This window comes from Henckelia pumila, chromosome 3, assembly GCF_033568475.1.
Source record: "Henckelia pumila isolate YLH828 chromosome 3, ASM3356847v2, whole genome shotgun sequence".
NCBI classification, from domain to species: Eukaryota; Viridiplantae; Streptophyta; class Magnoliopsida; order Lamiales; family Gesneriaceae; genus Henckelia; species Henckelia pumila.
The window spans coordinates 47,616,922-47,630,325 of NC_133122.1; the positions used below are offsets into that span (position 1 = coordinate 47,616,922).

Genomic DNA, 13,404 nt, shown 5'->3' on the forward strand with positions numbered 1-13,404 from the left:
TTAATTAATTGTTTCAAGTCCTTCCAAACACACTTAAAAAATAATAATAATAAAACAAAAAAAAACAAACAGTGGCACACGTAATGCTGACATGTTCGTTGATGTCATCAAAGATCAAGTTTGAGAAAAAGAAAAAAAGAAAAGAAAAATAAACCCAAACAAGGAACAAGAGTATGATCATCCATACCATCCCACAAAATAATTGCCCCACGTCCAAAATTCCAATACAACAAAACAAGAAAACAAAAAATAGTATATAATAAGGTTTTATTTAGCTTTCTCCATCCATCATTCACATGTTAAAGTAGAGTCCATCAATTATTTTTCCCTATTCATTTCTCAATCTTCTCTTTCTGGTTTCTGCACAGAAAGCTTGCCTCCATTTTCATCCATGGCGGACGAAAAAAAAACCCACATAGCCATTCTCCCGACTCCAGGCATGGGACACCTCATTCCTTTGGTGGAATTCTCCAAGACCCTCTTCAGCAACCACGGTGTTCTCTCAACTTTCTTCGTCCCCACAGATGGCCCTCTCTCCAAAGCTCAGAAATCCTTTCTTTCCGATCTTCCTCCCTCCATACAATACGTTCTTCTCCCGCCCGTGTGTTTCGAAGATTTGGGGCCGGGCACCTTAATCGAAACCATTATTTCGCTCACTATCACACGCTCTCTTTCGTCACTTCGTGACGCTGTGAAAGCTTCGCATGATGGTGAGAAGTTCTCTGCTTTTGTGGTCGATCTTTTCGGGACAGATGGGTTTGATGTAGCGGCGGAACTCGGCATCCCGCCGTATATCTTCTTCCCCTCCAACGCCTTGCTTTTGTCTCTCATACTTCACTTGCCTGAGCTGGATGAAAAGGTGACCTGTGAGTACTGGGAAATGCCGGAGAAATTGCAGATCCCGGGATGCGTGCCTCTTTATGGAAGAGACCTTGTGGCGCCACTTCAGGACAGGAAAAACGAAGCTTACAGATGGATTCTGCATCACTCCAAAAGGTATTCCATGGCGGAGGGAATAATGGTGAACACGTTCAACGAACTTGAGCCTGTTACAATCAAAACACTGCAAGAAATCAATGGAGGTGGATCATCGAAACCACCTTCCGTCCACCCCATCGGGCCTTTGGTTCAAATGGGTTCAGACAAGAAATCCGAGGATCCAGATTCCTCCAAATGCTTGAAATGGTTGGATCAGCAGCCAGAAAATTCAGTGCTGTTCATCTCGTTAGGTAGCGGGGGAACACTCTCACACGACCAATTGATCGAAATGGCACTGGGACTGGAGTTGAGTGAGCAAAGATTCCTGTGGGTGATCAGATGCCCAAACGACACGACTGCTAACGCCTCTTATTTCGAGATTCAAAACGCAAGTGACCCTCTGGCTTATCTGCCAAAAGGGTACCTCGAAAGGACCAAGAACCAAGGCCTGGTGGTGCCACTGTGGGCTCCGCAAGCTCAAATCTTGGCACACGGTTCCATCTGCGCCTTCCTGTCGCACTGCGGGTGGAATTCGACTCTGGAGAGCGTCGTAAACGGGGTTCCCCTGATTGCGTGGCCGCTGTACGCGGAGCAGAGGATGAATGCGGTGCTGCTTCACGAGGATGTGAAGGTGGCTTTGCGGCCTAAAGCGGACGAAAACGGGCTCGTGGGACGGGTCGATATAGCGAACGTGGTCAAGAATCTGGTGGAGGGAGAGGAAGGGAAAGGGATCCGGAATCGGACGAGGGATCTAAAAGATGCTGCGGCTAGAGTGCTGGGTGAAGATGGTACTTCCACAAGATCACTGGCGCAAGTGATTAACAAATGGAAGAATAAGGCTTGATTATTATGTTGGATTGGTGTGTAATGTGTTTGCATTTTTAGAGTAATTTGAAGAAGATTATGGTGTGGATAATTTTGTGCCTTCTAGGGTACTGGAATCTTTTCTTGGCATTTTAGGAAGGGATTTTTAATTGTTGTGCGGTTGGTTGGTTGGTTGGTTTAATAGAATAATAGTTGGTGACAAACCAAAGTTTTAGAGGTGGTACCAAAACCTATACTGTACCAAAAAAATAGGACAAGGAAATATATACAGATATAATATCAAATTATTCGGTATAACCGCATAACGAAATTTTTCGTTACGTGTAATTAGCATATATGTTATTTCAAAATTTTGCAGCGTATCGAAATTTTGGTATTAATATGTATTAAAAAATATCTTATATATAATCTATTTTATAACTTTATTATCTAAAAATATTACATATTTTTAGATTTATAGATATTGTTTTGATATACTAAAATTTTTAAATTTTATAATGTTATTGTACCAAAAATTTGTTATCGTTATACAATTATACCATCATACTTAAATTTTTGTATTTTTGTATACCAAAAATTTGATAAATTTGATTTGTTTTGTTTTTCAATGCTCACAGTAAACTGAATACTATATTTTCCACCACTACAATTCTAATCGAGACTCGGACTATGCTACATCGGGTGTCCTTCATCCGATGCAGCATCTGCCCTTCATTGGCCCAGGACCCACACCAAATTATGTGGGTCCCGGGCCAATGAAGGGCCAAGATCACACCGGTGAAGGACACCCGGTGTGGCATAGGCCCTTCCTCTAATTGAGGATATCAATTATCATGCTTCCGGCTTCCCTCGTCTTGTTTAGACTTTCCTTTTGTAACCTTCTATTTCTATTTCATTTAATTGATGAGACTGTTGATAGGAATTGTGATTTTTAAGGAGTAATATTGAATAAATTAATAGTAATGTGTTTGATTTATTGATTAAATTTGAGATAAAGATAATGAACTATGATTTTATTTTTCAATAATTAATACATATAAATAAAATAACAGATGAAAGATAAATTTTTCATTCAGTGACTTGATTTTATTGATACTTGTGAAATAAAAAGTTCATGAATTGAGTTATGTAAATATAAAATAATTAATACACAACAGTGAAACCGAACATTTGATAGGAGAGGATTGCCAACCATCCAATCCTATCAACCAAACCAAACATAATCGATGATTTTTAAAAGTAAAATTAATTAAGAAAATAAAAAGGATGCATCGAGTGGAAAAGACAAGGAGAAAGCTGAAACAGGAGTACGTGGTCAGTATAAATATTATACAACTATGTTGAAAATGATTTGCAATTTATTTATTTATTATCATCAAATTCAGTTCCTCATATATAATTTTTTAAAATGAATATAAAATCTTTTTTAAACACACATTTATTAAGCAAGAAGGCTTTAAAAAAACTACTTGGTTTCTTGGTATGACACCCTAATTTGAAATTTCAAATTATTTGAGAAAAAAAGAGTGAAAAATAACTAATATAATAAATTATGTAAAAAAGAGTGAGAAATAAATAATATAATAAATTATGTTTTAACTACTCCTTATGGTTAATATTTTAACCCAAAAAACATACATTTTTTGTTTTCATTAATTTATTAGATTTTTTTTCGAAATTAATTTTTAAAAAATCAAATTTTTCGTCACAAACAATGAGTATGTGCAAATACGCTAGTTTTTTTTATTAATTAACATATCATGACATACGTAATGTGTGTATTTAAAAAAAACTAAAAAATAAAGTATTTATTAAGATAAAAATTATATATTTTTTGAAATCGGAATGGTAGGATGAAAAATAAAATATAAAAAAATTATATTAATAATATAATAAAATCATGTAATTAGTTTGATAAGATGAAAAGTGTTAAACAAATCTAATTACGTCATTATTTTTTATGGTTAGTATAAAGTAAAAAACATATATTATGTTGAATTTCCTTTTAACAAAAATATTCTCACCAAATTACACAAAAAATTATAATCTTAAAGGGGGAAATCCAGACTATATTAAAAAACTCCAACAATTATTAAAAAAAATAAAAATAACTATTTAGTATTTAAACATGCATTTACTTTACATAAAAAAAATACTATGGAACACAAAAAAAAAGAAGAAAAAAGGATTGTCTTGATGATAAGGAAACAAGGAATCACGATCCTATAATGAAAATTATGCAAACAGGTATGAGTTACCTTTGCAATTACAAATTTATTATAGATGTATTAATGGAAATATGTCTTTATTGTAATAAATTTATAATTTTAAGTATAACATGTAAAAAAATCAATGGTAATTTTTATTTTTTTTAAAAAGGGAAAATCAATGGTATTAGGCAAAGCCCAATCGCAATTGATTGAACATAGTCGTGTGTTTCTGGAAATATTGGACACTCCACGTCTTCAACTAAAAATCATGTCACAATCATGAATTCTTGATCAGCATCCAATTTATTTTTATTTTTTTAAATTTTTACCAACCACATGCATGTTAAAATTAAAGGAAAGTATAAAGTGCCAAGAAAAAAACCAAGAAAAGTTAAAAAGTGGTGTTTCCAAGGGGGGAGAGCAAAATATATTATTCTTATTATTATCTATTTTTTATTTATTTTTTATGAAAGCAATATTTTCTTTTTTTTCCCCTACTTTACCTTCATGCAAATTAGCTAATACCCTTGCCAAAAAGTTTTCCTCTTTATTAGACCAACACTAAAAACCCTCTAATTTTACGGCAGAACCCAGCAAAAAGTAGGGTGTCAAAACTCAACTCAACCCGTCAACTCGATACGAGTCGACCCGAAAAATATATTTTTAATTATTATTATTATTTATATAAAATTAAGATAGATTTACTAAATTTTTATACGTTGTATTTTTGAAAAAAATTATTGTATATTGATATAATAGATTTTCGTTATTTAATATTTATTTTGTACAATTTTTATTTTTTAAAATAATTTTTTATTTTTTGTAATAAGTATTCTTTAATTTTTTTTCAACTAAATGTTCAAATTTAAATTATATATAAGCTTAGATTTTGTTATTATGTGATTAAATTAAATATTAATATTATTATTGTGTGTTTTGAATTTTTATTTAATTATTTTGTTAAAAAATAAAAAATAAAATCGGGTTGGTTCGGGTTGATCGGGTTAGGCGGGTACAGGTTCGGGTTGGGCATTTTCGGGTTGGGTCAGGTTTGGATTGACAATTTTTTTAGAATTATTTTTTCAACTCGACCCAAACCCACCCAACCCTCTCGAATTGACACCCCTAGCAAAAAGTCTAACATGTATAAACCATCTAAAAAATATTAATAAATCGACAAATCCTCTATTTTTTTAAAAATAGATCACGTTTTAAATTTTAATCCATTTGTGAAAAAACTCAAGCACGTTTATCTATTTATAAAAATTTATATCTGATTTTACATAATTTTAAATACAATTAATTTTACGTCTGACACCTTCGCTATATTATTTTTTACACTATTCGTTGCAAAGATTTATTGACTTTTTTTAAATGACATACTTTTCTGGAGTTGACAGATTTCTGCATATTTTTATAGAATCTCACAGACTTTTAATGACTTTCATAGAATCTTACAGATTTGTTTTTCATGACTTTTATTAACATTTGTAAACTTTTTGTAGAAACATATGAGTTTTGAAATTAATGATTTTGATTTGATTTATTTATTAAAATTATTAATCGAATGTCAATAACTTATGTTATATTTCTTTAAAATAATTTTATTTCTTTTTAATATTTTTATCTATCATATAAATAATTTTTACTTATTAATTTGATTTACAAAAATCAATAAGTGGTATTAAATTTATTGTAATTAAGAAATTAATATAACTTTATAAAATTTGAATATATTTAATTTTATATAGTATCTTTATTTATATAATATATATATTAAACACATTCGTGTTAATAAATTTTTAAAACTACGTCAATATATATCAATCATATACATATTATTATATATATATATATATATATATATATATATATATATGTATATACATATGTATATTAAAGTGAATAAAATGTAAATTTTGAGTTATAATAAAAATTAAGCTACAGATTAAAAAATATACAAAATAATTAAACATCAAATTTTATATAATAAATAATGAATTAATCATAAAAAATAATTATTGTTATTTTTAATTTATGATCAATAAAATATTACAAGTTTTTGTCGAGTAATATAATAAGTTTTTATTTTAAAATTTAATCAATATGATTTTAAATTTCGTGAGATTTTGTAATTAAATTCAAAAAATTATGAATGATAAAAAATTTTATTTTATTTTAGGGGGTGTATTGATTCTTAGAAATAGAAAAAATATATTGTATATATATTATTTTTAATATAACTAGTATTTATGAGGCTAGTGTATATAAGATTATTTTAATGAAAATGAAAATGAAAAAAATTGTGTGAAAATTTCCATCCAAATCTTTAGGTTGAACCAAAGACAATTACTAACATTTTATTGTTGTACCTTTGACTTTAATTATTGTATTTAATAAAATTTCATGGAGTTTTTAAAACTCTATTGACATTTTGAATACCTTTAGATTTTTGTAGAGTTTTTAAAAGTCAAGTTTGAATACCACATAATTTTTTTTAAATTCTACAAATGTTCATCTTGAATATCACTATACTTTTATGAAATATATAAAAGTCTAGTTCCTAAAGGGGTGTCCAAGTTGATGGAGTAGGTGACCTCTTGGCCATAGGTTAGAAGTTCGATTTTCTCTGCTAACACTTTTTTGGACTAGCCTGTCACACATGGCTTGCCTAGTATGGTTTACCTGACTAGCGTAGTTTGTAGGCTATTGCGTTAGTCCGAGGGTTTACCCAGAGCTCCGAAAGATAGCGGCTGCGGGTTTCCACATCACAAATATATATATATATATATATATATATATATATATAAATCCAGATTGAATACCTTTAGACTTTTAAACTCCACAAAAGTCATTAAAAATCTAAAACCAATACACCTAAAAAAAGAATTAACATTTTCCAAAAATCATCTTAAAATCTATTTCCTGAAATATATATTTAATGAAAGTTCAACCCAACCCAAAAAAAGGGTTATTACTTATCATATTACCAAATCATAATGCCACGCAATGCCATAATTATCATGCTGAATTGTCAAAATGCTATCATATATAATCATACATTTTATGAAACGCCTCCATTAATTAATTATAACTAGAATGTGAAGTTCAGATTTTAGTTGACTTCTCAATATAAATTATCCTCCCTAAATGAGTCAAACTCTATTTTTCCCAACGTACATTTTAATATATATTGTACATTATCTTCTTCTTTTCATTTGATTTGCCCCCCACATTTTCGTATATATTGTAATAATTAATCACAGCCTACATTATTATATCAATATATTTATTGATCAGAAAATCTTTGCCGTGATCGTAGGAGAATCTCAACGCAACGGATGAGTTCAAATGTAATATAATATATATGATAATAATTATTCTAATATAGCTTTTGTTCAGTTTATCTGAATAATGTGATTATTATTATAGAGATTGTCAAATTGTATGAGAGCAGAAATAATCTTGGTATGATAAATATTATTAAACATTATATTATTTTTATAAGAATAATTATTTGCTTCCAAATGCTCACAAAAGCAAAAACGCACCATTTGATCAGTTTTTGTTAACTTTTAAACAGATTGTTTATTATTAACGTTCCTCCAAAAATAAGAAAGAAAGATTCTGTTTGAGACACACTGCTTTTCCGCTTACAATTAAACCCTTCCCCAAGCCCAGCTTTAAGAAATAATTACTTTATTTGACTAAATATCCTTTTTACCATTTTTATTTCCAAACATTATATCTATGAAACGTGTCGATCTAGTCCGTATTAGTTGTGTGATATTTTTGACATAAAAATATAATGTTTTTAACTCAAATCAGTATATTGTTATATAATATTTCTTCATAACATAAATAAAAAAATGATATTTTTGCGTTGAAGAATAATATTCCCATGAGTCGATTCGGGTTGAAAATTCATCTCACAAAACTAAGCATTAAAACGGTCTAATCTCACGGGAGATTTTGTGTTGTTTTATACCATGCTTAATATATCATAGGCTTCTGTTACTTTCATGCATATGTTTCTGCACTGAACAATTTTATAAATATGTATTAGTCCTTTTTTACTTTACTAATTTATTTAATTATTCTTTTTTGTCTTTAGATTTAATATTTATTGATCTAAACTTTATCCATATAGTTTTTAAATACAGATACTTGACTTGGTTTTTTATTTTCTTCGATTCAAATTTAATTTTTGTCAATTGTGTTGGACCATTTAAATGTGGGCCAAGTATAAATTACCTGCGATGCCCAATTTCAACATTTTGGGCCAAATTAAGTGATGTGGGATAAGCCTCGTGGTATTTAATTTCAAGTTTTATTTATGAAATTATTAGTATTTTTTAAAATAAAAATTGAGAATGTTGACCACTCCTTTTTTGCTCCATCCAGCATGTCTAATTTAGATTATGATTGTGTTTACATCTCAAATTCCTTGATTTACAAGTTTTTCTCAGATCCATTTCATATCCAAGGTCTGAAATTTTCAAGAACTACACCAATCCAAGCATAAGGGATTTTTTCTTTCTTTCTTTTTTTTTTTTTGGGTTTTTTTTCCTTCTAATTTTCTTGTGTATATTTCGTTCAATTAAATCCACTATTTCGATCTTTTTAATTCAAATCTTGTGGAAAAAAATTGGATCAACTCGATTTATATTTAAAACTCCATCGAACTTACCAAAGAGTAACAATTGAAGTGTTGAGCAATAAAGGAAGGGGCTTGCTTACATACATCATTCTTCCTATACCAGAAAGGGAGCCCCCTCAACTGATGAAAAATCAACCACTACAATCACAACATACACATAAATATGAATGCCTATCTGAGTCGGGAGTCTAGAGGTGGCTCCGAATCTAACAAAAGTTAACAAAGGCATCGAGGAACTTAGTATCGAAGTCCGCGCGATCAATCGACAAATCCAAGTCTTCGAATGTCGATGTTGTTGCATTGGAGATAATCTCAGCAAAATCTGATTCAGAACCCAAATTGTCCCCCATCACAAAACCATTCACCTGGCCTGGTGACAATGAGAAACAGGATTCGGACGTTGCCGGGGATATAAACGACGTCGAATAGCTTCCCAAGAAGTTGGTGTCTATCGGTGGATCGAAAAACAAGGGAGCACCCTCGGAGTCTTCGGATTCTACAGGGGTCGAGGGAAAGTAAAATGAAGGAAAATTGGCCGTAGCATCGTCTGTTACACCGAGTTCTCGAGTTTCGACTTTAAGACCCGACTCTGTATCATTTCCGAACACCATTTGTTGAACTTGTTTTACACCCTCTTCTTCTTTGTTTCCTGCACAGAAGTTTTCTCTGTTCTGCTTTGTAGTTTCTTGAACACAGCTGTGTTTCCCTTTATACACGACTTCGAAGATCGAAGGGTCGTCATCCGTTCGCTGAACGTGTTTTTTAGCTAAACAACGTTGTGTGTTTAGATAGGTGCAACGGTAGTATGCCCTGCAATTGAAACACCCTTCGGTTAGAAAACAACACTGATTGTTTTGGCTAAATCAAGAAATGGGTTTGAAATCCCTTAGATCACACTATGCCTCAAGTACATCTATCATAGGTGTCTTTTTTTGGTAAGAACTCAGAAGGGCTGAATTCATTTCTCAGTATGTAGTAGCACTAGCAGTTGAGGAACATGGCTTCCTCATCAAATACTCAAAAAACCCGAATCCGAATCGACTTCAAGTTTTTACATATCGGCTCATGTGATGTTATACAGGTGAAATCAAGAAGAAATGAAGAAAAAGAAGCGGTTAAAGTGATTATTCTCACGTTGTGTACACAGGACCTTCACATGAAAAACAGTCTCTCCAAAGGGGCCAACATTTATTATCTAACACCAGCATTTTCCTCGAGTGATGAAGCAAGTGGCCAAATTTATAAGGGCTGGTAGTACAAAGTGTTGATGAATGAATTAATGGCAACTACATGAGATATTGATTGAGAATTCAGGCAATCTACCAAACAATTTTAATGCATCCAAGTTAAACAACCAACCAAAACACAAAATTTTCTCTCTCCTAATTGCTTCAAAGTTCAGCGGCTCAAAATAAGATCCTGATTGGAGATACGCAATAAATTATATTCAAAGTTTGAACAATTGCATATGATATGAATACAGAATTCTCAGAAAAATATGTTATTCATACTGAGTCCAAAAGGGTGTTAGAGTTAACGACAATCCAAGAAACAGTGATTTATGAAACTAATCAGCACCAATCAAGTTAAAGATGAAAACCATTTACTGACCTTGGATGATTAGTGTTTAAAATCACTTTCTGCCCATATTTTCTCCAACTATATCCATCATTCATACGACTTTCTAGCCCTGCCCCAGAGCACAAACGTACTACATCATCCCGTTTTTGGTTTATCTTCCTGTAAAAGGAAAAATTACCACATAAAAAGTCAGATAAATGCCAAATGGAAAAAAAAATCCTCCACTGAGAACAAGAAAAAGGCTTAAAGAAGCCACCTACCTTTTCTTGGAAACACCTTTATGGGTCTGGTCCTTGTAGTCCGGGTCCGACCCTTCACTTTTCGAGCTATTCTCAAGAAGATTAGGTGACTGGGACGTATTCCCAACAACATGAGAAGGGTTTCCATTTTCAAGAAGAGCCATGGAATTTATCAGGGCTATAGCATTATCGAAAGAAGATCCTATTTTCTCCACCAAAAATTCATATTTATCGCTTGAATTGGACAGCTGAAACTGAGTTTTCAGCTGATTTACAAACTCCCTGCCTTGCATCAGCCCTATTAGAGTATTTTGGTTCCCAGAACAGCCTTCTTCCATCTGAAATCCAAGATAATTTAAGTGTTCGGTGAAACCTTGCTAGTAGTGAAGAATATCTACAGCTTGGCTTGAAGGGATTCAAGTTTTTTGAATCAGGATCATGTCAAGCCTTCAAACAAATGGGAAATGGAAAGCTGCCCGCAAGAAACTTGATGATTTTAAACAGAGTAAACATTCAAAAGAGATTGATTAGGAGGGAGTTTGGATAATGGTCTAGTAGAGATCACTAGCTTCTGAGCTAAAAAATGGCAGAAAACTATAAAATGGAAGCCACTTTATGTAACTAACATGATCAAGAATGAGAACAAAAGGTAACACTTTAAATAGCTAGCGACTTGGAGTGTGGGATGGGGATGGAGTAAGTGAATGCAATCTCTCTATTTAATATTTAATTTGGTAGAAAAAAATATTGTGTGATCCGAAACAGCCAAATGGATTCTTAGTGACGAAGGAGTGAGGAAGGAGAGGGGGGACATTTAAAGAAGAAAAGTTGTGGAAAAAGATGAGATTTTTAGACAGATAAAAGGGGTTGGATAAATAACTATTCAGAGGGCCATTACACCACACCACACCACACCACACCACACCACTAAAGGCTTTCTAGTACTTGAGAAAGCACACATTCAGATTAGGAAAAAAGTGTTCTTGATTTATTAGTTATGGATTCACACACAATCTTTGAAAATATTAATTTTTGGAAAACATGAACTCACCAATGATTGTGTTTCAATCTTTTTTTTTTACTTCAAGGCAAGAAATTCTTCCAATGAAAGATGTGTGAAATCCTTTCCATGTGTGTGTCTTGAATGGTTGGATAAATAGAAAATTACTACAAGTAAGTTGTTATCCCCCCCAACTTTGATTATTCATCTTTTAAATTTGGAAAAAGAAAACCTATAAAATATGTGGTTCGAAGTAAGAACAAAAAGAGCCCTTCTAGATGCATTAGTCTTGTTTCAAACTATCCTTTCTATGAGTGAGCCGGTCAAAAAAAACAATAATGAAATTGAGTCCAGATATATCCAAGAAATCATCAATTATAAATGGCAAAGTTAGTTTCTTACAATATATAAATATAAATATAATATAATGAACAATTTCTTGGCAATTCATGTGGCATAAATTTGAGAGTTAAGGAATTGTTGGTATATCTATCATCTATTGAATATGAAGAAACAAGGAAGGTTCTTTGAAAATTTGAAAAAAATGCGAGAAAGTCAATGTAGGAATCTTCCTCCTTGCTTCCCGTGTTGATAACGTGATCCATTGATGACGTCATCTATGATGACGTACGAAATTCGGAAATGACCCAATATCACTTTTTTTTTTCAATAAGAAAAATTATTTATTATCATTATTGTATCATTACAATTTACTCTTATTATAGTTGCAGTCGATATATTATTTTGAGGGCATGAAATTTTGCAATCATAAAAACTCTTGTGAGATTTTTTAAGTTAATTTTATGAGATAGATCTCTTATTCGACTCAAATCATAACAATTGTTCAATTACATTGTATGTCGGATGAAAACAATGTAAAAAAAATATAAATCAATGCAGCCCTTTTTCTCGAGTAGTAATAATAATCATCCGAAATTTTAAATAGTATGAATTATAACAGGAAGGTTATGAATGAAATTATATAGGTGACCATTTTATCTACTTTATATAAAAAAAAAACAATTTATCATACATTTTTAGTTAAATGACTAGAGTTGAATATCTGTGAGATTTTTCTTTTAGAGTAACTACGCACTAAAGTTGAAGTTCTTTTTGATTAAATTTTCAAAATTATTTCTACCATGTAAAACGATTATATCATTATTATATGTTAGATTCTGCCAATTAAATTTAAGCTTGATATAAAAATCAATTTCAGCGGCCTTAAAAAAAAATCAATGATATTATCTCCATTCTCCTCGTGTTATTATGTATATATATGTGCCTTTTTGCATGTTATTGGAGTGGACCCCACTTCGTAGTCTCAGTGTTCACACGTAGGAGTTTCGACGTGTGGGGCCAAGGGCTGCTCTTGCCCTTTGTCCATTCCTACCATGAACGAATAATAATAACAAAACAAAAGAGGGGACAAGCAAAATGAAGAAAAGATATGGCTCAAATAAAAAAAATGAAGAAAAGATGAGAAGATTTTAAAAAACACATTACCTGAATTTCGACTCACGATACCAGTTCATCGAACTATTTTATCTCCTAAATACACATGACTATGATCGGTGTTCAAGACTGCGGTCAAATGTCGCCTATCGTCTAGGTAACTGTCTTTGTCTTGAGGCGATTCGAGGCTATCTGACGATCAAGGCAGTCAAACTCAATCAATTTAAAAAACTATCATATATGATAAAAACATCTCCCACCACTTTTTGTATTTACTTTTGGTAAAGTGTACACCATCAGCTACAAACTGCATCCAGCCGCTTGCAGCTGCCATCAACCATCGCCTTAATTATCTTGTTAGTTTGCATTTATATATTTATTTGCACTTTGTATAGATTGTATTGTATTGTATTGTATGAAGCTTCATTATGCATAAAATTATTTATTACATATATT

At 31.6% G+C, this 13,404-nt stretch overlaps 2 protein-coding genes across 2 annotated transcripts; one reads left to right on the forward strand and one right to left on the reverse strand.

Annotated features, from left to right (window-relative positions):
• Window positions 1-135: 135 nt before the first annotated feature.
• On the forward strand, window positions 136-2,096 carry LOC140890644 (hydroquinone glucosyltransferase-like). Its single transcript, XM_073298579.1, has one exon. It carries the CDS (start codon window positions 392-394, stop codon window positions 1,820-1,822), a length of 1,431 nt encoding a protein of 476 aa, XP_073154680.1. The 5' UTR covers window positions 136-391; the 3' UTR covers window positions 1,823-2,096.
• Window positions 2,097-8,675: 6,579 nt separating this feature from the next.
• Window positions 8,676-11,270, reverse strand: LOC140887760 (uncharacterized). The gene is made up of 3 exons (XM_073295215.1): window positions 10,515-11,270; window positions 10,285-10,413; window positions 8,676-9,483 (listed from the first exon to the last, which is right to left on the reverse strand). The coding sequence occupies exons 1-3, from the start codon at window positions 10,829-10,831 to the stop codon at window positions 8,880-8,882; spliced, it is 1,050 nt and encodes a 349-aa protein (XP_073151316.1). The 5' UTR covers window positions 10,832-11,270; the 3' UTR covers window positions 8,676-8,879.
• Window positions 11,271-13,404: the final 2,134 nt, after the last annotated feature.

Bases quoted from the DNA above. Each gene is read 5' to 3' on its own strand.
- LOC140890644 (XM_073298579.1), top strand. From the start codon at position 392: ATGGCGGACGAAAAAAAAACCCACATAGCCATTCTCCCGACTCCAGGC.
- LOC140887760 (XM_073295215.1), bottom strand. From the start codon at position 10,831: ATGGAAGAAGGCTGTTCTGGGAACCAAAATACTCTAATAGGGCTGATG. The intron at 10,414-10,514 runs GTAGGTGGCTTC...TTCCTTTTACAG, and splicing joins AAAGGTGTTTCCAAGAAAAG to GAAGATAAACCAAAAACGGG. The intron at 9,484-10,284 runs GTCAGTAAATGG...TTTCAATTGCAG, and splicing joins TTAAACACTAATCATCCAAG to GGCATACTACCGTTGCACCT.